Source organism: Myotis brandtii, unplaced genomic scaffold, assembly GCF_000412655.1.
Source record: "Myotis brandtii unplaced genomic scaffold, ASM41265v1 scaffold390, whole genome shotgun sequence".
NCBI classification, from domain to species: domain Eukaryota; kingdom Metazoa; phylum Chordata; class Mammalia; order Chiroptera; family Vespertilionidae; genus Myotis; species Myotis brandtii.
The window spans coordinates 1,437,190-1,460,601 of NW_005364954.1; the positions used below are offsets into that span (position 1 = coordinate 1,437,190).

General features: G+C 47.2%; 1 protein-coding gene across 2 annotated transcripts in view; it reads left to right on the forward strand.

Moving 5' to 3' along the window:
• Positions 1–23,412, forward strand: part of ADCY8 (adenylate cyclase 8 (brain)) — a 141,309-nt gene that overhangs the window by 98,404 nt on the left and 19,493 nt on the right. The window contains exons 8-11 of one of the 2 annotated variants that reach the window (XM_014544993.1): positions 4,760–4,860; positions 9,009–9,210; positions 11,283–11,372; positions 18,385–18,557. In XM_014544993.1, the coding sequence (XP_014400479.1) occupies positions 4,760–4,860; positions 9,009–9,210; positions 11,283–11,372; positions 18,385–18,557 (566 nt within the window). The remainder of the gene's footprint in view (positions 1–4,759; positions 4,861–9,008; positions 9,211–11,282; positions 11,373–18,384; positions 18,558–23,412) is intronic. The other variant, XM_005872786.2, reaches the window with a different exon arrangement.

Below are 23,412 nucleotides of genomic sequence, written 5' to 3' on the forward strand. Positions count from 1 at the left end.
CACCCCACCCCCAAGGCAGAGCACAGCATAAGGAAATATATTGCCATGAAGGGTCTTCTTTTATCCCTGGGGTGAGATCCTTCCAGCCTCACACTTCTGGGGCTCTCCATCTTATACATGTTAATGTGTTTCTTTGTGAGTCTACCAAACATGAGGAAATCCACGTTTGTGCAAAAGCGAGGTTACTCAGAAAGAAGTATGCCGTGAGAGATTTCCTCAGGCACACCTGTCACTCATAGAACCGCTCTGGTAACGACTCTGGCTAGACACTAGACACTAAGCTAGGGAAGACAGTCTATTTCAAAATACGAAATTATTCCTGTGCATTTTTATTGCAATTATGCCTTTTACCCAAATGGTCCAATTTAAGGAGGTTCCAGCCATTGCCGCACTGCGGTAATGCGTGAATTCACAATACAATGAGGTTAACTTCCCTCATTTACTCATGAAAAATGAGCGGATTGTCCCTGTTGAGATTCTTCTTTAATTTAACAAACATATTAATTTATGCTAATGAAAGACATGCTAGGAAATTATCTCTAGCAAACTAGATTTATCCAAAGATGAAATGGGTTCTCAAGTGAGTGGTTGATTTCCCCTATCATTGGAAATATGCAGGCAGGAGCTAACGGCTCATTTCTGTGAGATTTTACTGAGTGAAATCGGCATTAAGAAGGTTTAGACCAAGGCAACAAGTACAATCCACTCCACCCATAAAATTCTGTAAGCTCACATGCACACTTGGACAAAAGTATGGCTGCAGGTGGCACCATTAACGAGATAACTGCTTTGGCTAGAAGCATCACTACATCTTGTGGAGTTGTAAGTACTCTTTATCTCCTAGGCCCGTGGTCAGCAAACCGCGGCTCTCGAGCCACATGCGGCTCTTTGGCCCCTTCAGTGTGGCTCTTCCACAAAATACCGGCTCTTCCACAAAATACCGACTTCTGCTCATGGGCCACGAAGTTTCAATCGCACTGTACGTGCGCGCCCGCATGTGGTATTTTGTGGAAGAGCCACACTGAAGGGGCCAAAGAGCCGCATGTGGCTCATGAGCCACGGTTTGCCGACCATGGTCCTAGGCGAAGGGGAGAACCTAGGCATGGAGGGTGATTTTCCTCCCACACACCTACGAAGATTTCCTGGGTGGTCTTAGACACAGAAGCACAGAAGACTAGAAACTCTGTCCATCACCTCTGTAGGTTGGCTTCCCTGGCCATCCCTCTGTGGGTAAAGAATCCAGACGGGCTTTTCCTTGTGTGATCAAACCTGTGTTCCTGGCTTCCTTGTGACAGATCCATGAACCCATAGATCCTCAAGGCTCTGATGTCATCTCTGAAGATGCCTTCTAAGAGCATCCATGGCCAACATCCCCAACATCCCCTCTTACTTCCTTGGAAGGGAACCCTATTGTCAATCTGATCAAGTCAGAAACTTTCATAAACGACATCACTGAAATATGTCACGATACACTATTGTGTGCCCAGTGAAGAAAATGACCTGTCCTTGAAAATAGCAAGATAGCAGCAGGTGGGGCAGCCAATGAGACCTCAGGCTGGGGAACAAACTCTCAGGATTCCCTACTTATAATCTGTAAAGTCCTGGTTGAGTTACTGGATTATCCTAACCCTCAATTTCATTATCTGCAAAATGGGGATATGATAAATAGGATCTCCCTCAAAGTGTTGTCATAATTAAATGAGATCATCCATGTAAAGCATGTAGCATAGTGCCTCCTTGCAGTGGGTGCATAATGCATGAATAAACAATAGAACAGAGGTTAAATTCCCTAATTATCAATCGTTATCACTCAAACTTTTCATATTACATTTTGGCCAGTTCCTGAAAACCCTACAGATTCTAAAATAATAATCAAATTCTAATCTACGCTCTCAAAGGAAGCCGTTGTAATTGATGCCAAGTGCCATGCGCTTTTAATTGGTCTGAACCCCATTTACAACTGGCTCAGGTACTGCTCACAGGGAGACACTGACAGGGGAAATCTGGAGGCAAAGTAAGTCTTCCCACTTTGTCTTCCCCAGCTTGCCATGGGAAGAAAATGAAAAACGTAAGATCTGATGCAACTGTAGATTGGACGCATGATCATGTAACATTTTGAAAGTCATCAGTAAGAAAAATTTAAAGGAGTCAGAGACTCAGGCATGGTATCTATAAGGACCTCTCATGGGGAGAATGGGCCAATAATGGAAAGAACGCTTTGCAAAGGAGTGAGCTCTCAGGCACTGGGAGTGTTCAAGTTGAGGGTGTTCCAAGACCTAGGACATCCTGCCCCAGCTCAGAGAAGAGACGCCCACTTCCTCCACCAAAGCAGAGAAGGTCGCCTGGAGATATCAGTAGGCATTTGAGTCCATATCAGGGGTGTTATGGAAAGGATTCCTGAAGGCAGAGGCCCATTACAACTCCAAGATGCTGTGACAGTGATAGTAATGAGTTAATGACAATGACAATGATGATGATGATAATGGTGAAGATGAAGAAAAGGAGGAAGAGAGGGATTAAGTACACTAAAAAGTATTGTTTTAAAATTTTCAAGATCAAATCTATATAGCCAAACCAGTTTGAAATTAATCAGTCAGCCAACAAAGAATAAGTCCATCTTGTGCAATTCATTGTTAAGAGGAATTGAGACATGTATCTTCCTTTGAATTAACTGCTCTGTGGCTAACTCCTTTATTTTCAAGCTGGTGTGTGTGGGTCTCTATGATTGTGCCCCTTTCATTGAAAGCACTTTTGTGATTATTAGTAGCATGGATTTTCTATGGCGTTGCCAGGAGTCACGATGGCTTACAGTGATTCTTCGGAGCATGTTCTGGTTCTCTCTGGATACCAAGCAAGCTATCTGAACATGGACAGAGGCCTGAGGTCTGGGGAGTGAAAAAGCATTGCCCAGCCCCCTCTGAGCAGTGAGCTCCACGGAGCTCACCAGCTGCAGGCCACTGCCCTCCCTGAATCTTAGCCGTGACAATGAGCAGCAAGTTTGATCTGAAACCCAGACCACACCAAGAAGCAGGCAAGAGAACAAAAATCATGTAACTGTTGGCTATGACTACCATACCACCAAGAGGTATGGTTTCTTTGGCATGACCGCCAAGAGAAGGTGATGGTCACCTCTCTGTTGGGGACAGAGACTGAGCTCACAACAGTGAGAGCTCGATGTCCTGGCTTCCTTCATAAAGCAACTCTGTGAAATTCACATCAGGGGTTACAAGGTTCTAAAGCCAGGCTTAGCTTCCCGTCCCCTCCCTCTGCTGCCTCCCCTTCCCCGCTGAACATGATCTGTATGCTGTGTGATCCATGGCAAGTTACTAGACCTCTCTGGCATGAAGGTACTAGTAAAAGGAGAAGCTTGGTTTAGGCCAATTCCAAGGTCTTTTTCTGTTTTAAAAACTCCTTTCCGCCCTAAACAGTTTGGCTCAGTGGATAGAGTGTCGGACTGTGGACTGAAGGGTCCCAGGTTCGATTCTGGTCAAGGGCATGTACCTTGGTTGCGGGCACATCCCCAGTAGGGGGTGTGCAAGAGGCAGCTGATCGATGTTTCTAACTCTCTATCCCTCTCCCTTCCTCTCTGTAAAAAAATCAATAAAATATATTTTTAAAAAAACAACAAAAAAAAACTCCTTTCCTCTTGCTGAGGGGACTGGATTATTCTTCCATTTAATGACTCCAAGGTGAATCTGGAAACCAGGCAGGACTTGGCCATTGAGCGCCGACCTTCCGGAAGCTTTTAAGGCTGGGTAATGAGATTACCGAGTTCTCTGGATAATCAAAATCAAGTCAGCGCCATTCCCCGGGGCTGCCTGCAGCAGACACAGAGGGCATCCAGCTTACGGGTCCATCAGTCTTGGTTTCTCTCGCGTGAAATAAAAGGGCTGCCCTTTTTCCATTTAAATGTAGGTTAATTTTATAAAAACGGATCCTCAATGCAATTTTTTTAACAAAAGAAAAAAATGACAAAAAAGTTATAAGCCAAAATGTTAGTAAGTGCTATTTCTGGGGTACTGACAGTATAAGTATTTTTGTGCATATGTTTTTCTATATTTTCCAACACTAGTTAATTGTATAATTACTCTGCGATCAAGAAAAAAAAAGGTTACTTTTAGAAAGAAATCAATAAACTATCAAAGCTACTATTGAAAAAAAAATTTTTTTTAAATAAGGAAGTTGCAAAGGATTGAAAAAAATTAAGGGCTGTCTTTGCTGGGGGTCTCTGAGGCTACTTTCTGTTCTAAGAGCCTGTGGATTTATTTTATGAAATAGTTTTATGAAAAAAAGAGGCAGAAAGACTCTCTCTGGGTAACACATTTCCCCTGTGTTCCCAAACCAAACAAGAAATCGAGCAAGATCCTTAAGGGACTTAAGTTTGCTCATGAAGAAAGTCAGTGTGAATTTGATTTGCTAAATATATGGGTGTGTGCTCTTCTGTTTTGTTAAAATGATGCTAGTTCGGTGGGAGAAGAAAGGGACAAGCTCAAGCCAAGTCCCCCTCCCAGGCCCTGTGCCTGGGAAGGGAATTTATTTCCTCCTGGGCTCTCAGCGAGAGGCTGGGGGGAGGGGGGAGACAATCCTTGGTGAAGGGTTTCCTAAGAGATGGATTCCTCTTAATTTTTTTTAAAAAATCTTTATTGCTTTGTCTCTTCTTGCTGTTTCCCCCGCCCCAACTCCAAACACTGGTGAAACTGAACTCTTGCAAACACCCAACTGTGCTAGAAAGTAATTTCTCCTTCTTTTTTAATCACAGTATTCTCAAATGAGGGACGAAGTGTTCAAGTCAAACTTGGTGTGTGCGTTCATCGTTCTTCTGTTTATCACGGCAATACAGAGCTTGCTTCCTTCTTCAAGGTAAATGCGCAAGGACACGGTGGGCAGGGGAGAGCTCTTCGAGAGCCGATGGTCCCTGGCCTGGGACAGCCAGCCGACCTTTGCAAGGGGTCAGAATTTAAAATCCCGGGATCCAGGACGCATGGGTGGCAATATCAGTGTCTTTTCTGTGGTCTTCCTCTGCTTATAAGCTCATCCTTCTGCCAAGGCCAGAGGCCTTCCCCCAATCTTAACAAACACAAGGATCAAAATCCAAATAGGCCTCCCTCGTATGTGACATCACCCATGAAGGCAGCAAGTGAGTATAACAGCTCAATCGGTTTTCTCCTCTATAAAAGGGGAGTAACAGTGCCAACGTCCCAGGGTTGATGTCCGAACTTAATGAGCCATTTGATCAATTCTGGCCCCATTCCCCTTTCTGGGCCATAGTTTCCATCCATTGAAGTGGCTAAGAATGCCTTCCTCACAGGGTTGCTAATAGGATCAAGGGAGCCTTGGCCTCCTAGGCTCTTTGCAGGCTCTAAAGGGTGTACGAATGTCACGGATCAGTACCACCTGGGTCTCTGTTTCCCACTGGACCACAACAGCTATAGGATGTCCACTCATCCCCACCGATGCCTGCCTCCCCAGCAAACATCCGATCGTGATACTAACCCAGGCCTGTTTACAGACAGAATGCAGAGAGCAATTAGAACACGGTGTCGAGGAAGGATTTGGACAGAGCTGTTTGCACATCCCTTGTCATTCCTTTTCAGACTCAGTTTCAGAAATGAAAGGTTTCCTCCAGAGGCATTTAACATGCAATGCTAGTGCCTCGAGTAGGAAGCCTGTATTGTCACTAATCCTCTTCCCATAGATCCTGAAACCGCCTTTGGTTTCCTGAATTTCACCACGAACAGAGACACAGAATAACCTTTCTTTGAGTTCTTATGCGCAAACCATTTCACTGCTTTAGCAGCTGAACCTCCTTTAAGAGGTGAGCTTAAAAAAACCCAGTTTTGCACCTTGAAAATTTATACTCAGAAGAGTGAGTTACCTTGCCTAAGGCTTAGCTCTTGCTGCGGGACCATATACCTGCCTCTCACCTCCTGTCTTAGTCGGTTCAGGCTGTTATTTTAAAAAATGCCACAGACTGGGCAGCTTATAAACACTAGAAATTTGTCTCCCACAATCTGGAGGCTGGAAGTCCAAGGTCAAGTGCTGTGCTGGCTGATCCAGTGTCTGGTGAGGTCTCTCTTCCTGGTTTACACAGAGCTATCTGCATCTTCCACACGCTCCTGGCAGAAGGGACAAGGGAGCTCTCCTTTTAAGGGCACTAACCCCATTGCTGAGGGCTCCACCTTCATGACCTAATCACCTCTCAAAGGCCTCAACTTAAACACCATCACATTGGGCTACAGGATTCAACATACCAACTTTGGGGAACACAAACATTCAGTCCATAGCACCTCCCTTTCCTTTATTCAGCAAGCCCAGCAGGAAGTGCTGATCGCTTAAAACTCTGTTAGGGACTCACTCAGGTGGTTCTCTAGGTAAATACAGCGCACAGCCCTCCAGTACACCTGACACCCCACCAAAGTATACACGAAAGCACAATAGCTACGTGGGCAACAAAGCATCCGCTTCATAAAGTTCCAAGACAGCGCTGGCTTTGCTGAAGCAGAGCGATGGTAAAAGCTGGAACGCAGAATGTGGTTACAACCAGGAGAGGAGAGCACGTGGTGTTTGCTCCGAATCTCTCAGTTCGATCTCTGCCTCTCCATTCTCCCCTCCAATTCCAATGTGGGGTCTCCCTGCTGTGATGGTGGGAAAGGTCAATGCAAGGCACCCCTGCCCACCCACCCCAATGCCAACGAATGAAGGGAATGGGATTTCCTGGGGCGACCTGAGTTCCCTGCCTGGGGAGAGATGGCAAAGAGAAGAGATGACCAGACTTCTTCCCACAGGGGAGGTCAAGGCTGTGGCTTTCGGGCCCTCCCAGTGCGTCTAGGTCACAGTGGTCGGCAAACTGCGGCTCGCGAGCCACATGCGGCTCTTCGGCCCCTTGAATGTGGCTCTTCCTAAGCCTTAGGAGTACCCTAATTAAGTTAATAACAATGTACCTACCTATATTGTTTAAGTTTAAAAAATTTGGCTCTCAAAAGAAATTTCAATCGTTGTACTGTTGATACTTGGCTCTGTTGACTAATGAGTTTGCCGACCACTGGTCTAGGAGGAGGAGGGGACCTGCGTCTGAATTCGCGTGCACACTGACATTTAACGGGGACCTTGTCTTTCAGGAGGAAGGAGGAGGCAGCAGGGGGGTAGCCAGAGGGGCTGGGAGGGTGGGTGGAACTCTTCCCCTGAAGGCTGGCGAGGGGAGGAACAGCCTCGGCTCCCCACTGGAAGCTCCGTCAGTGAGTGTTTATTGAGCGCTGTCCATGTTCTCACCCTATGCGGGAGAGGGGGGGGAGGTCAGGGAAGAGTCCAGAGAAAAGCTGAAGCTTGGAGGCCGAGCAGGCGTTCCCCCAGGAGAGGGAGCCCCAGCGCGCTGGGGGAAAGCAGGCAGACTGCGCTCAGCACCGAGGGCCTGGGCTTGACTGTTGCCTATGGATGGGAAGGGGAGGGGCAGAGAGATGAGAGAGACAGAGAGGAAAGGCAACCCACAGAGACTTCAGATGCTGGCAGCAAGAGGCCACAGAACTGGGCAGCTCTCTAACCACCTTTGCCTGGTTGGCTTAACACAAGATGTTCATATTCTCCGTGGCTGCCTCACATGATGAGACACAATAGCCTTGGACGTCCTCTCTCCTGGGACGGCCTGACACAGCCATCCACCGGCTTTCTCCTTCATCACCTGCCCCTGGGGCCCAGGACGAATGGTGTGTTACCAGCGGGTTTGGGGGGAATTTCCCATCTGCCTGGAGCCCTCTGGGAACCCACTGCCGCACAGACCTTCCATTCTTACCTAAAACTCCTGCAGATTCCCTGCCAGGGTAGTCCAAATATCAAAACTGTGCCGTATTTAAAAAGAATGAAAAAAACAAAACCTCCCACAGGGAGAGCTGGGCTGGAGCATCACTTCCCAGCCTCTCTGATGCTGGCCGGGCAGAGGCAGCTGAGGTCTGGCTACTCCCTTCTTGTAAAGGCCTTACCCCCGGTTGTCATGATGCCCTGTACCCCCATTACCCTGCCCTTTGGACCACATTCCCTAAGTTGCCTTTGCCACGGAGAGGAAGCAGTCAAAGACACCTCCAGAGATGGGGTTTTAGATAAACTGAGTCGCTAGGAGCAGCCTGACACCCAGCAGAGGTACCCACTAGACAGAAACTACCATGGCAAGAGCTTTGGTGAGAGCTTGAGCTCAGGATGTAGAGTTGGGAGTGATGTTGAAGCCGTGGGCAAGGATGTATTCACATCTCAAGGATTGTACTCACGTCTCAACTGTATCCTCACCCATGTACTACATGGCACACAGCACACGACATGCAAACCTTGGTGATCACTCACCAAGCTGAGCAACTTGGACCAGGTGCCAGGTTCGGTTCTTGGCATCGGAGCAGATGGAGAGGGAACGTGTTTTATAAAACCTGCCTTGAAGGGGAAAGGGCGTGTGGGTCCCTCCCACAGCCAGAGTTGTGAGATAAGATCCCAGTGTCCTGTTGCCTTGGCAGCCGCTGGCCTAGTGAGAAAGATGAATAACAAAGGAAGTGCAGAAATTGAGCAGCAGTGCCACATCAAGCCAAATGGCTGATGTTCATTGCAAAGTTTCTCAATCAAAAGAATATGCTAAGAACAGATAATATAAGCCCAACTGGCATGACTTAGTGGCTGAGCGCTGACCTATGAACCAGGAAGTCAGGGTTGGATTCCTGGTCAGGGCACATGCCTGGGTTGCCCGCTCAATCCCCAGTGTGAGGGTGTGCAGGAGGCAGCTAATTAATGATTCTCTCTCATCGATGTTTATATCTCTTCCTATCTCTCTGAAATCAATGAAAATATATTTTTTAAAAAGAATGAATACAATAAATGTTTCCTGCCATAGCCTGTTTCTAAAAACCAGTAGAGATTTAGAGGAATTATTGGAACCAAGAGGTGGGAAGGGCGATCATGCATGTGACTGACAGCATCACCCAGCCAATGGGAAATAAGAGGATGGAAGCCCGTAACCCAGCTGTGTTTCCCTGCAGGGCTATGCCAATGGCCATCCAGTTCTCCATCCTGATCATGCTGCATGCGGCTCTGGTCCTCATCACCACGGCGGAGGATTACAAGTGTTTACCACTCGTCCTGCGGAAGACTTGCTGCTGGATCAACGAGACCTATTTGGCCCGGAACGTCATCATCTTCGCATCCATCCTGATCAATTTCCTGGGCGCCATCCTCAATATCGTAAGCATCCCAGGCCCGCCCTCCCTCCAGTGTCCGGGATGCTCTCGGGGGCCCAGGGTTTGTGGAGCTGCTGCAGCGTCTTGCATTGCCTCCCTCCACACCAGTTACCTTCGTGTGCCTGGTCCAGCCCCAAGCTTAGGGACAGAGCACCACGGTGCGGCTACTGCCAGAACCGGGCATTTCACTGGGCAGTTCCAGCGGGAGAAGTTTTGTGCTGCAAAGGCCTCCAGCCTCCCTGCAGTTCCTGCCCTGTCACTGGCTACTCCACGGCAGTGGTCAGTCAGGCACCGTGTAGGAAGTACCCCCTGCTGTGTGCCATGCACTGAAGGAGGAGCCGTGCACAGTGCGGTTTTCGTATTTAATCCTCACTAAACCCCGTGAGGTAAGTCTCATTATCCCCACTTTATGGCTGAGGAAACTGAGGCTCAGAGACATGAAATAACTTGTTAATACGGTCTGTCTGACTCCATGACTCATGCTCATTCTCATCTGCTGACTGGTATCTCTGGGGATGGGAGCGGGGCCATGGGGATCAGTAGCTGTCGTTTACTGAGCATCCACTGTGGGCTACAGGTAGGTATTACCGTTCCCACCTAATGGATGAGGAAACCGCATCTCAGGAAGGTTAAGCATCTTGCCTGTGGTTTTCTAAAAGCTCCTATTGGATGTGACACATCGAACTCCAATGAATCTCCAACTGCCATATTTATCATTGTTTTTAGTTTGGTGACCCATGTGTCAATGATTTCATTTTCTCTCTAGAATGGTAACGATAGCTGTAAGCATTGTCTGTGTAAATACAAGCAGCCTGGGTTGTCTATGGTAGGAGTGGTTTGTCTGATCCCAGGGTTTGAACTTGGCATGTGGAGAAAGGCTAGTGGAGGCGTCATCTGGTGGCTGAAACCATCACCAGGCCCCTTGAGTCTGAGGAGGGCATCCAGGAGTTCAGGCGTGGACATACCTGCTTTAGGATTTTAAGATGAGCTGGGGGAAATGAATAGGTGAGGAGGAGACAGAGGAATGAGGAAAATGAGTAGAGGATTATATGACCTGAAATGTATTGTGCAAGTTGGCCTAGTATTTACTTAGAGTCTATGCTGCTCAAGCTCTATGGCCGGCCTTGAAGTAAAGGACTCGATGGAATAAAGAAAAGGGGAATCATAGTCTAATTAAATTCAGCGTCACATGAGTATTTGATGTGAGATTGTGGTACTTGAACGTGGACGTGCATAGGACCATTGATCACACCATGCAGAGTTGTAGCTGGGACCTTAGTCTTGACAAATCAGATACCTCTGGGGTGCAGAATTGGGCAATCAGTCCAGAGACTCAAGGTCAGGCTTACCCTTGGGGCCAGCCATGCCACAGTGGTGTGGGTGGAGGTTCTGAGGCGTTGGAGTCAGATAGACCTGCGTTCAAATCTAAGCTCCACCGCTTATCAGCTCGGTGACCCTGGACAAGTTACTTTCCTTCTCAGAGTTTCCTATTTTTCAGTTGTAAATGGGGATAAAAAGAGCAGCAGCATCACACGGGGATTGTGAGGGAGATTTTGTACAAAGTGTCTGGCACAGAGGAGGTATTCAGCCAATGGTAGCTGTTCTTTTCTGAGTGCCATGAACATCACCTGCAAAATGTCTGGGCTCCGAATTTCCCACCACCCCAGTGCTAAGAGTCTGTATGGAGCATGTGCCCCCCGGGTCCCTTAACACCTCCCAGCTGCTGAGGTGGAGACAGGCTGTGAGCACACCCAGGCCTCCTGCCATCCAGCGCTCTCTTCTGAGCCCCAGGCACACTCCGGTGACCCTCCGTGATGGGGCCACCGAGCAGTCTTCCCCGCTGTCCTCACTGGGTTGCCAATGCCCTTCTGAGCCAGTGCCTTCTGTAAAGTGAAAGAGAAGACCCCGCTGGCACTGCCAGGCACAGTGATGCCCCTCGGGCCTGGTCCGCCCCAGGCTCTTGCTGAAGCCCAGCGCCCATAGCACAGGACGCCTTTTCCAGCACTCACACTGACTTTGTTGTTCCTGTGTTTTTTGTTTTTTTGTTGTTGTTCTTTTTTTTTTTTTAATCCGCAGCTGTGGTGTGATTTTGACAAGTCGATACCCTTGAAGAACCTGACTTTCAATTCCTCAGCTGTGTTTACAGATATCTGCTCCTACCCAGAGGTATTTATTCACAAGCCCCCTGGGCAAGACCTGGGCCTAGACATCTCCACCAGCTCCAACCAAGCAGGACTGGGGAAGGGCCTCCAAGGGCACCCGGAGGCCTGTTTCCTTCTTCTGCCTCTTCCTCCTTCTTTGTCCTTCTTCCCCTTCTCTGCCTTCCCTTCTCTCCTTGTCTCCTCTGCTGTCCCCTTTCTCTTCCTGCTCCCTCCTCCGCCTCTTTCCCATTGCTGCCCTTTCCCCATGTCTCTCTTCCTCTTCCTTCTCCTCCATGTCTTCCTTCACCTTTCCCTCTACGCATTTCTCTCTTCCCCTCTGTCTCCTCCTCCCCTATTCAATTCCACCGACTCATCTTAAGATCCTAAAGCAGAGGTGCCCGGTCATTAATAGAAGACAGAGCACAGAGTTATTGCTCAAAGGGTGTTTGCTGTATTGGGAAAGGAAAGCAGGAAAGATGGATGGATGGATGGAAGGAAGGAAGGAAGGAAGGAAGGAAGAAGGAAAGAAGGGAGGGAGGAAGAAGGAGGAAGAAGAAAGGGAGGAAGAAAGGGAAGGGGAGGAAAGAAGGAAAGAAGGAACAAAGGAAGGAAGGGAGGGAGGAAGGGAGGAAGGAAGGGAGGAAGGAAGGGAGGGAGAGAGGAACAAGGAGCTAGTGACTCACAAAAGCAGAACACAACTAAACTTAAATAAAAGTGGTGTAGACAGTGCATGGAGGTGCAGAAAGGGTCAGGAGGTGTCCCGACATCACACTCACCATCGTAATATAAGTCTGACCCTCTCTTGGTGACAGAGCCACTGGTGTGGTCCTGGGTATCAGGGTCAACCTACGGGGCCGGGCAAAGGACAAGCTTAGGCTCCACTAGTCATAGCCTAGACCTTTACACGTTAGGACAGAAGTCCTGGGCCGAGAGGGAGGATAGCTGGGGGTCCCAGCAGACCCCAGCCAATGCCATACTCTCAGGATGCTGAGCGGACTCTTGTTCTCTCAGACTCTCTCCACTATGTGGGTGGAGGAAAGGCTCTCTGTGTCTCACCTAGGCCCCAGAATGCGTGTGAGAAATGTCTTCAAAGGAGAGAATGCCTTGCCCCGCTCCCCAGGTGCAGAGCATCTATCTACTTGATATGCAGAACATCATTGAGTCAAGATGTCTGGGGAAGAGGCTGTGACCATCTCCACTTTATAGATAATGAAACGAAAGCTTAGAAAGTACCTTGCTCAGTGCCAATCCTGCCTGACTCCCACTCTTCCTCACTCCTTTCCGTCCTTCCTTCTTTTCATCCTTCTCTTCCTATCTCAGTTATCAAGACTCGCTACTGCAATGCAAACCATGTCTGGCATATCCTGAGCCCATACGTCTGAACCCAGGCTCAATCCCTAGGGAAGAACTAGGCTCATGTTAAGGAAGATCAGGCTGCACAGGACAGACCACGTGCTCTGGGACTCCCTCCACCAAGTAATGAGTGAGCTCTGAGGTCATGGACTCCTTGGGACACCAACACCCCAAGAATTTGGAGGACTTAAGGAGGGACCCAAGAGGCAGTGAGTTGGCCAAGAGTCGGATATTTAGAGCTAGGCAGAAGCTGGATTTCACTCCCAACAGAGCCTCTTCACTTGCTAGCAGAGGAATCTTGAATCAATTCTTACTCTCTCTGAACCTCAGCTTCCTTGTCTGTACAGCGGGAAAAATAATAGCTTCTTCACGTGGCTATTGTGGAATTAAGGAACAGCACGTTCTCATGGCAACTACCTAGAGGAGCTAGGAAATGATGCATTTCTAACATGACGTCTGACATGAGTGGATGTTCATGAACTATTTAATCTGGGCTTCCGTGTCATTCTAGACCAGCGGTGGGGGAGGGAGGACCTTTTCTCTGTCAAGGGCCATATGGATATTATAACATTTGCAAGCCATACAAAATTATGAACTTAAAAATCAGCTTGCTATATTTGGTTAAACATTTAATTAACTCAATCCTAATGCCTTGGCAGGGCCAGACCAAATGATTTTGTGGGCCTTATACGGTCCTTGGGCCAGACGTTCCTCACCCATTTTAAACCAACACTACATACTCTGGGCCCCAAACCTGAACTCCCAAACTCAGGACCACAGCACTCATGGTACGTAGGCTTTTGGATCACATAGCTTCATCTCTATGCCTCAGTTTCTTTATCTGTAAAGGGAGGGTGAAAGTAGTCCCTTCCTCATGGGTGGCTGTGAGGATTAAGTAAATTCATGCATGTAACATGTTTAGAGCAATGCCTGACCCAAAGGATCTGCTCATTAAATGTCAGCTGTGATTGATTTATCACCTCTAGTACAAGCTTCTGAGCCTGCACTGCCCATACATGTTTACTACAAGTGACACACCTGTATCAGTGCTGACATATCATGTGCACTATGAAACATACTCAAAAACAAGAATGTTAAAAAGTGAGATAAAATAAACAAATCAGAGTTTCATACTGTCCTCCCACAACCAAAGAATCACCTTGTTCAGGGCCAGACTCTGCCAGCCACCTGTTTTGTAAATAAAATTTACAAATGGGCACAGCCACACCCATTTCTTACCAATTTTCTATGGCTGCTTCTATAGGACAATGGCAGAGTTGAGTAATCACAACAGAGATGGTGTGGTCCACTAGGCCAACAATGTTTACGGCCTGGCTCTTTAGAGACCATATACTGATGCCAGCTACTGATCTCTCTCTGGTGCAGGAATCCCACTGGTCAAAAAGATGGGCAGCTGGGCTGTGTCCATCCCCAGCTACTATGACGACCCAGTTTGCCCCACCACTTGCCATCCTGATGTCTGTGGCCATGGCTCCCTACGTAAGGATTTGTCTAGCAAACTGGAAGGAATCAGACATTCAGACCTTCTAAAAGGCTTCATCTACACAACCCTTCCCACCCCTCACAAGTGTGTCCCCAAGCAAATCGCTTCATCTCTCTGAGCACTGTTTCCTCATCTTTGTCTCTGACCTCTGATCCCATGAGAAATGATACTCAGTCCAAAGGCGTGTTATTAAACTGGATGATGTGATATAAACAAGAGGTTGTTGCAATTATAGTGCAAAGTAGAATTTCGTTCTGAACTGTAGCTTGCCAATTACTGAAAAAGAAGTGAAGATGCAGGAAATGACAGCCAAGAAAGCCATGTGTCAACTGTGAGTGGAGAAGTAGCCGAGGGGGCAGCAGAGAGACACAGGTCTGCAAAGTGAATGCAAATCACATGCACAAACCCACCATGTCATTATCTCAGGCGCCTGAAGGCAGTTCTCAGGCGGTTTGATGGGAAGACCATCTTAGAAAGCAGGCCCTTGATTACAGGCTCCGGCAGATCCGGATAAACAGCTAGCTATATTGCGAGAGCATTCGGAGCTGTCTGTCATTTTATAGGGCCCCCGGGAGTGTAATTACCTGTGTCTTCTCATCCTGGTGCTTTTCTCCCATTTCCTTCCCATGCTTTCGGGTCCCACCCAGCCTTCAAGCCCCCCTTTGCCAAAAGGCATTCTCTGGAGGACTCAGTCCCTTCAGACCTCTTCCTGCCATTTCACAGACCCTCTGGCATCATCTTCGAACTCACACTCCGTCCTTTCTGCAATGTGTTTATCTGCCTAGAACATTCTTCCCAGCCCGTCACATTTATAAACTGCTTTGAGGACAACTGACAATATTTATAGTTATTCAAGATTACTCAAGGGACAGAGCCCACAGTGTGTGCTTAGTAATTCTTCTAAAAAACAAAAAAAACAAAAACACACACACACACAAAGAAAAAACACGAAATAAGCCAGTCAGAGAAAGACAAGTATCACATGGTCTCACTCATATGTGGAATCTAATGAACAAAATAAACTGATGAACAAAATAGATCCAGAGACATAGAAGCATGGAACAGACTGATGAATCTCAGAGGGAAGGCGTGGGTGGGTGGGGAGAGATCAAGCAAAGAACTTGTATGCACTATGCATGGCCCATGGACACAGCCGATAGGGTGGGGAGGGCCTGAGGTGGGGAGGGGGGCTGGAGGGTGTCTATGGGGGGATAGTGTAGTGAAGGCCTGGGGCTGGGGGGGGGGGCAGCTAGAAGGGGACAACGGGGGAAAAGGGTACATCTGTATTACTTTCAACAATAAAGATAAATTTTTTAAAAAATAAAATGCATAAAGTAGAAGGGGAGGTCTATTTCAAATGAAGTAGCAGAGAGATATTGTACCTTCGAACCTGAAACTACTAAAAGCAAACAAACTGGGCATCAGACAGTGACCCCAGAGAAGCTGGAAGCCATGGAATGAGCCCTGTGGTTCCTGCACTGTGTGGTTGCTGTAGGTCAGCTTTCAGGCTGTGGCTCAGGCTGGGGAAAGCCAGGTGGCACCTGATTTGGGAAGACAGAGCTGAGAGTCTGGGGAGGCCAAGGGGCTAGAGTTTGCAGGACAGAGGGAAGAGAGCTGCACAGAGGAACCCAGAGATCCACAAAGGGTTCCACCAGTGCAGGTGAGGGAACCACCTGGTGCTTGGGGGAGAGCCGTCTGGAAGGATCCGTGCCTGGGGCTCACACAGTGCTGGAAAGGGGTTGTTTTGTTTGTTTTTTCTCCCTGCCAGCCAGACTGAAAAACCTTGTAATTCAGGTGCATTGTGTAGCATCATCAGAAGGGCCTTGCTGGGCAGTGTGCAAGAATTACCCCGAGCATCTGTCCTTGGGCCATTTTAAAAATTAAATAAGACGAAGTGTATAAGGTCATTCATGGAGGACCTGGCACAGACTGCATACCCAGTAAATATTTATTTTAATTTATTTCTATTATAATTTTAGTTCTTACTTCTCCTGTCTCTATGTCCCCATCACATGAGCTCCCACTGCTGCCAGAACATTTTCCACAGTGAAGTACCGTTGGCATTTCCGTGCCTGCTTCACATATTAGGCCTGGCTACCTCTTAGCTTTGAATTCCCAGAACCTACCACCATGCCTTGACTACAGCAGGCACTCCATAAATACTCACTGCATTTAAAATTTTTAATAACGTTTTGCTTAAGGGCATGATCATTTTGATGACTTTTGACCTAGTAAGTGACGCATAACTGGCATTGGCAAAGCCATGGGCAACCCTTCACGTGATGCAGGTAACAATGAACTTGGGACCCTCAGATCTACTCCTCTTTCCTCCATTTGGGAAAATAGAAGATCTTGGAAGTTTCTCTGGATGGAGAAAACACACTTGAGAATGAACTTCTCACCTGCTCACTTCACTCGCAGCTTCCTGCACAAATGTATCAAAATGAGTTCCCGGCTAACCTGGCCAGGGAAGACCTTGGAGAAGTGAAGAAAGCTTATTCACTCCATTTGAGATGAGGACATAACTGGGTTGGTTGGGAAAGGAAGAGACGAGGATAAAGGACGCCCCAGACCCTGGGCTTCTTGAGAGCAGGGACAGTCGATCATTTCTGAGTCCATCCCGTGCACCCTAAAGGCAGAGGCCATCGCCCCCATTGGGAACTCAGTCAGGGTGCTGTCCACATTTTTTTGATATCAACATTTCTGACAAGTATACATGACTGAGTCAGTCTGCTTTAAGAAGTCAATAAACATGTGTTCAGTAGTTTCTCGGGGAATTTCTGGAAATTCTTACCTATCTCCTTGGCTCATACAGAAATAGCCTCTCCATGTAGTAGGAGGGGAAAGACAAGTTGTTATAAAGAGCCGAGTATAGCAAGACAGGAATGGACTTTAGAAATGGCCAAGCCCAGTGTACTTGCCAGAGTCACCTTTACAAGGACAGGTCGTATCGAGGTGTTCGTGTGTCACTTTCTAGCTAAGAGAAGTTAAACAATTTACTTAAGCTCTGTGAGCCTCCGTTTCTTCACCTGCAAAGTGGAAATTATGATTCTCATCTTGACTGATGTTATTTTAAAAATGATAAGAGAAAGTGGGTACAAAGAGCAAAGTACTGCCACCAAGTGGGTCTTTGATGACACAGGTCTGGTTCTTTTCCCCACTGAATAGTCAGAATCTAAACCAACCATCCCAAATGGATTATTGGGATACTTCTGTCAGAGAAATAGACTGAGGAGCTTCCTACAGAAGCTGAAATCCGGCTGGGCAGACTAATAGATGGGAGCCCCTGGAATCATCCAGCCATTGAGTGGCTCTAAACTGGCCATTTGAACAGCCATTTCTAATACAGGTGACAGATGTTACGCTGGGCTAGAAAGGGCGCTGTGCAGGAATGAGGCCGTATCCAGAAGCACCTGGAGATGTGCAGGAAAGCTTCTCAGAGAGGACACTGAGTTTGTCGAGGAGTTAGGCTCGGTCGCCCGGATGAGATTTGAGCGACAGCACACAGGGAGTACAGAGCACTGAGGCCTGGGAGAGCAGGCGAACAGCTGGTTGGCAGTGAGGCTGGGCCACACATCGGGGTTTGGAAAGTGCAAGGGCATCCGCTGTAGGATGGCCTGGAGAGCTTTGCTGTTCAGAAAGGAGAAGAGACTTGGAAGGAATGGGGAGCAATAAAAGGGCTTCAAGTTAAGGAGTGACATGATCCGGTCTGTGCTTTAGAAACACGGGGTAGAATGACAGTCTGCATCCGGGGGGCCTGGGGGCAGGAAGCAGGCGAAGCTGCCAGAACACTGTTCCAAAACTGTAGGTGAGAACTAAACAGAAGCAGGTGGCAGGAGAAAGCTGGCTGGATGCGAGATCCAGGGAGGAAGTGGATTCTAACTTAGGACGACCTGGCTGTGGAATGTGGGGAAAAGGAAGGCACAAAGATGAGATCAAGGTTTCTGGCTTAAGGGATGGTGTGTAAAGTCCCCCCCCAAAAAAACAGGGAACAGAGTCTTGGGGAGGTGGTAATGAAATGATGAGTTCAATGTGGAGCTGCTGAATTGAGGATGGCTGAGACCTCCAAATGGAGACGCTCAGCGAACATCTGTACAAGGAGACCTATTGGCATCCGTGAGTGGGAGAGTGAACCCCCACCTTCCCACTGAGCCTGACCACCTACATTCTCTGCTTCCAGTACTTCGTCTTCACGGGCGTGCTGGCCATGGTGACCTGTGCGGTTTTCCTCCGACTCAACTCTGTCCTGAAGCTGGCCGTGCTGCTCATTATGATCGCCATCTACGCCCTGCTGACCGAGACCATCTACTCAGGCCTCTTCCTGCGCTATGACAACCTGAATCACAGTGGAGAGTAAGTGCCCGCCATCGCGTGTTCAGAAAGTGCCCAACTTCCTGTGGAAAATGATGGAGGTGGAGTTAGGGAAACCCGGGGACCATTTGAAGATAAGTGTATTTCTCAGCTGAGGGGCTCTCTAGCTTACAAGTCTAGGCAAAATCTCTAGTTTTCAGTTCCATCATTTATATTAATTACAGATTAATTACTGAGTTAAAGTTTGGATTGATCACAGCTTAGGTCTCCTCTTAACCTAATAATTTATGACTCCTTCACCTTTAACAGATCCCACACTTGTAGGTTCTGATTATAATTTGACTGTAGCAATGTTAATAATAGTGGACACTGTTCACTTAATGGACCCCAAAATATTAATTAACTATTATTTTCTCTGAATGGTAGGCTTAAGGACAATTTTTATTGTTTTATTTGTGAATTTTTATCAGCTTCCAAATTCACTACAATTGGCATAAATATTTCTATAATGAGTAAACACTCAAATTAAATACTAATTTTTATGAGACATCTGATGTCTCTAAAGATTGTTATTGCCCTGAAAATGACATTATCCCACATGTGTTTTCACTTAATTGTGTTCTTTTCTATTAACATAGGGAGGTGGTAGTATTAATTCAATTATTTTATTAATGCAAATAAATTAGTTCAAAATGTCCTTAGTTTTAGTCTCTACCACCTAATATCAAGCAAAGTATTATAATTTTGTATGATTTCAGCCTATGACCATAGAAGCTACAAAAATATTTTTCTTCTGAATTCAAATCACAATTCTTTCTGGATGTCCCTTGACCTGGATGACTTACTATGCATCTTCTGCAGTCTCTACTCAGGCCATATTTTTTCCATCTGAAGAACATCAGAAAGACTCAAAGACCATTCATAATTTCCTTTTACTTTTCTTCTGAATTTGACCTAGTCATCACTGCTTTCAGAATGATTCAAGAGGTATTTATGTTTTCTCTTGAAAGTATGTTTTAAGTGATAAATTCTCGGGCTTAAAAAAGCATCTGCATCACAAAGAAAAGGATATTAGAAGTGGCAGCAGAGCAGGAATTTGGGCTGCATTCAGGGGGAGCTGAACAAATGACATTTCCCATTCAAACTAAGCCCGGTGAACCAGTGATTTTTTAAAGCACCACTACCAGGAGCAAGATCATGAGCTGGGAGCTTTATGGGGTGGAGAGAGGGAGGGAGACATGGGCCATGCACCATGCCCAGCACATCACCAAGACTTGCTCATTTACTCCTCCAGTTATGGAGGTAAATGCTATCAGAGTCTTTCACAATGGGCAGTGAACTGAAGCTCAGAGGTATAGAGTGTTTTGTCCAAGGTCAAACAACTGGTCATTAACAGAACTGAGATTGGAACCTGGGTCTGCATGAGTACAAAGCTTACATCATTAATTATTTTTTCAGGAGTCCTCAAACTTCAGGGGCCAAAGAATTAAGTGACATGGAGGAAAGAGTGGTACTAAAATATCCCTATCGCTCCCCCCAAAATAAGCACTGTAGTGACTGTGAGTGAAGAAATAAATGAATGAATGAATGAATGAATGAATGAATCCTAGTCCTAAAATGCTGGATGACAATATGGGGCTCACAATCCAAACCTCTTTACTTCAGCACTGGTGGTAGTGAACAGCTCTAGTAGATCTGAGCACTTTCTCCTGCTCACTGCCTATGGCCTCAAACTTGACATATGACATTTACTTCTCACCCTAACTCTAGAGGCTTGTCAACCGCTAGCTAAGCAAGATATATGTCCCATACCTATAAAGCCCATCTCACCCTGACCTCCCAAGACTTGCCATCCTTTAAGACTGAGCTTTTGAGTTCTCCTAAGCTACATTCTATTCATTCCCATGGCAACAAGGATGTATTCCTACTATGGAGTCTATCATGTTACAAAATTATTTGTCTGTTTGATTCTCTATTCTTTTTCAGTGGACTCTTTTGAGTACAAAGACAATGTGCCTTCTTCATTTCTGTATCCCAGCATGTCCCTGGCATGCAAATGCTCAATAATTATGTGATTTGCTGGGGCTATAGAAAAGAAACACAATAATGAGTATCATCTATTATTAGCATCTGATCTCTTAAAAAGGCAGACGGAACTAGAAATTCATAAATCTGAATACCTCCCCATGAGAGAGCATATTTCCAGCCCCATATACCCGTTCCACCTAGAGCGCTGAGCTGGGCCTGGCTCTGTATAAGCCAGAGGGTCTTTTAGCATAAAGCTTGGCTAGAAGCTACCCCCATTTCCCTGAGCCCTGTGCTACTCCAGCTGGCCTCCAGCAAGAATAGAAAAGGGAAAGGTGGCATCGCCTAGGTGCAGCCACATTAATACTCACTATTCCTCCCTCTACACATTGCATCTTGTCTACCATGGCCCCATTATGTCCCTAAGCCACACCAGAGTTAAGTTATTTTGAATGAGTTCTGAGTTTTTGTGTCCTCATGATTGGGAGGCGAGAAAACAAGTGAGTGATGTGATCTGGCTTTAGTGATAATAAGTATTCTGGCAGCCATGCAAGAAAATAGATTGTAGACAATAACATTAGGGGGCTACTGGGAACCATGGTGGCTGGACTTAAGTGCTGGAGGAAGAGGGGGAGAGAAGTGGGAGGACTGAGGATATATTTTGGTGGAAGAGTGGACAGGATTGGGATAACGGAGTGGTGATGCCTCACTCCCAGTTTTGTTTTTGGTTTTGGCTCAAGCACCTGGGAGAATGGATGAGGGGGCACTTGTCTGAGATGGAGAAACCTGGGGGTAAAACAGGAGGTGATGGGAAGCAAGTCACAATGTCCACAGATGTAAAAAACAGCATAGGCAATCTATCTATAAATATCTATAAATAGAAAAGCCTAAGCGACCGTTATGGCAGAACAACCGGAACAACCAATTGCTAAGATGCACACTGACCACCAGGGGGCAGACGCTCAACGCAGGAGCTGCCCCCTGGTAGTCAGTGCGCTCCCACAGGGGGAGCACCACTCAGCCAGAAGCTGGGCTCATGGCTGGTGAGCGCAGCTGCCAAAGCGGGAGCCTCTCCCGACTCTGGGCAGCACTACTGAGCAGCGGCAGCAGGCTAAGTGAGCCGGGATGAGCATGAGTAGCACAGTGCTGGGCCCCGATTCAGGCTCCTCCCTGGCCACCTGCTGCCTGGCGCACTGCTACATCCCCCAAGGGGTCTCAGACTGCGAGAGGGATATCCGACTGCCGGCTTAGGCCTGATTCCCCTGCCGTTCTCTGTAGAAGGCAGTCAGTCTGAACAACTCAGTGACTCAGGGAAGCACAGGAAACTCAGGGTGAGCCTGCCTCCACACTTGACTCAACCTCTCAATGGTGTTCACAGGACAGACCATGGTGGCCCAGCCCATGCACATACAGCAGCTGCTGAAGCTCAAGCAGCAGGTTGTGCAGCAGCAGAAGACCATCCAGCCACAAGCCAGCAGGCAGACATCCCCCAAGGGGTCCCGGATTGCAAGAGGGCGTAGGCCAGGCTGAAGGATCTCCTCCCCCCTCCAGTGCACGAATTTTGTGCACTGGGCCTCTAGATACTGTCAATAATACTTTAATAACTATGATGGTGCATGGTGGGTACTGGAAATATCAGGTGGGGGGTCACTTTGTAGAGTATATGATTGTCTAACCACTATGCTGTACACTTAAAACTAATACAAAATAATATTGAAAAAAATCTTCTATTAAGATGACTTGCCTTGAGCATTTTTATTTAGGGTTTTCTTCTTCAGCCTACGGAAGCCTGTTGGAGGGGGACTGTTCATTTCCAAAGACACCTGTGTCCACATGCAAAGCTCCACCAAATTCTCTGCCTCCTGCCCTAGGTTGTCCTGAGAAAGGCTTCATATGGTGCCGAAATGAAAGAGAGGAACATTTGGAATCAAACAAGAGATTCCCTGGCCGCCTTCTGAATTTCTTTGATGGCTGAAGGTCAGGTCAGCGTGTAAGTATACACTGGCTGCTGGCCGTCTTCAGCTGCCCTCCAGTTCGCTCCTCTTGAGAGCCCGGAGAGGCCAGTCAGCGACCAGCAGCTTGTGCCTCAGGAAGGACTGGATGGAGTGTGAGAGCTGACACAATGACACATGGAACAAAGCCTTTACTGAAGGACACAGGGCTTGAAATGGGGGTAACAACAGTGCCCGACTCAGAGAACAGATGTAAGAATTTCAGAATTGACAGAATCAAACAGTGTCCCTTGACACAACTGATGGAAGAATCTCAGTGTGATTCCTACAGCACTGAGGACAGGGAGCGGCAAGGAGCAACCCCCCCCCCCCCCTCCACCTGCCTCTTAAACGGGATGACTTCTAAGAAAAGTCTTCACGTGTATTTTTGTGACCAGAAAGACTAAGGCTCTTTGAAATGTAGAAAAAGTGTCCCGCAAATAGAAGATTTTTTTTCAGTATTTTTTGGGATTAGTTTCAGGTGTACAGCACAATGGTTAGACAATCAGATACTCCCCACCCCTCGATATTTCCAGTACCCACCTGGCAGCACACACAGTTACTAAAAAGTGTTCCCCACCCCCCCATATTTCCAGTACCCACCTGGCAGCACACACAGTTACTAAAGTATTATTGACTCTATTCCCTAGGCCAGTGGTTCTCAACCTTGGCTGCACATTAGAATCACCTGGGAATCTTTTTAAAATCCTGATTTCTGGGCCTCATCCTCTGGAAATTCTGTTTCTTTGTTATGGGGTGGGGCCACAACATTAGTAACAAAGAAACAGAATTTCCGGAGGATGAGGCCCAGAAATCAGGATTTTAAAAAGATTCCCAGGTGATTCTAATGTGCAGCCAAGGTTGAGAACCACTGATCTAGA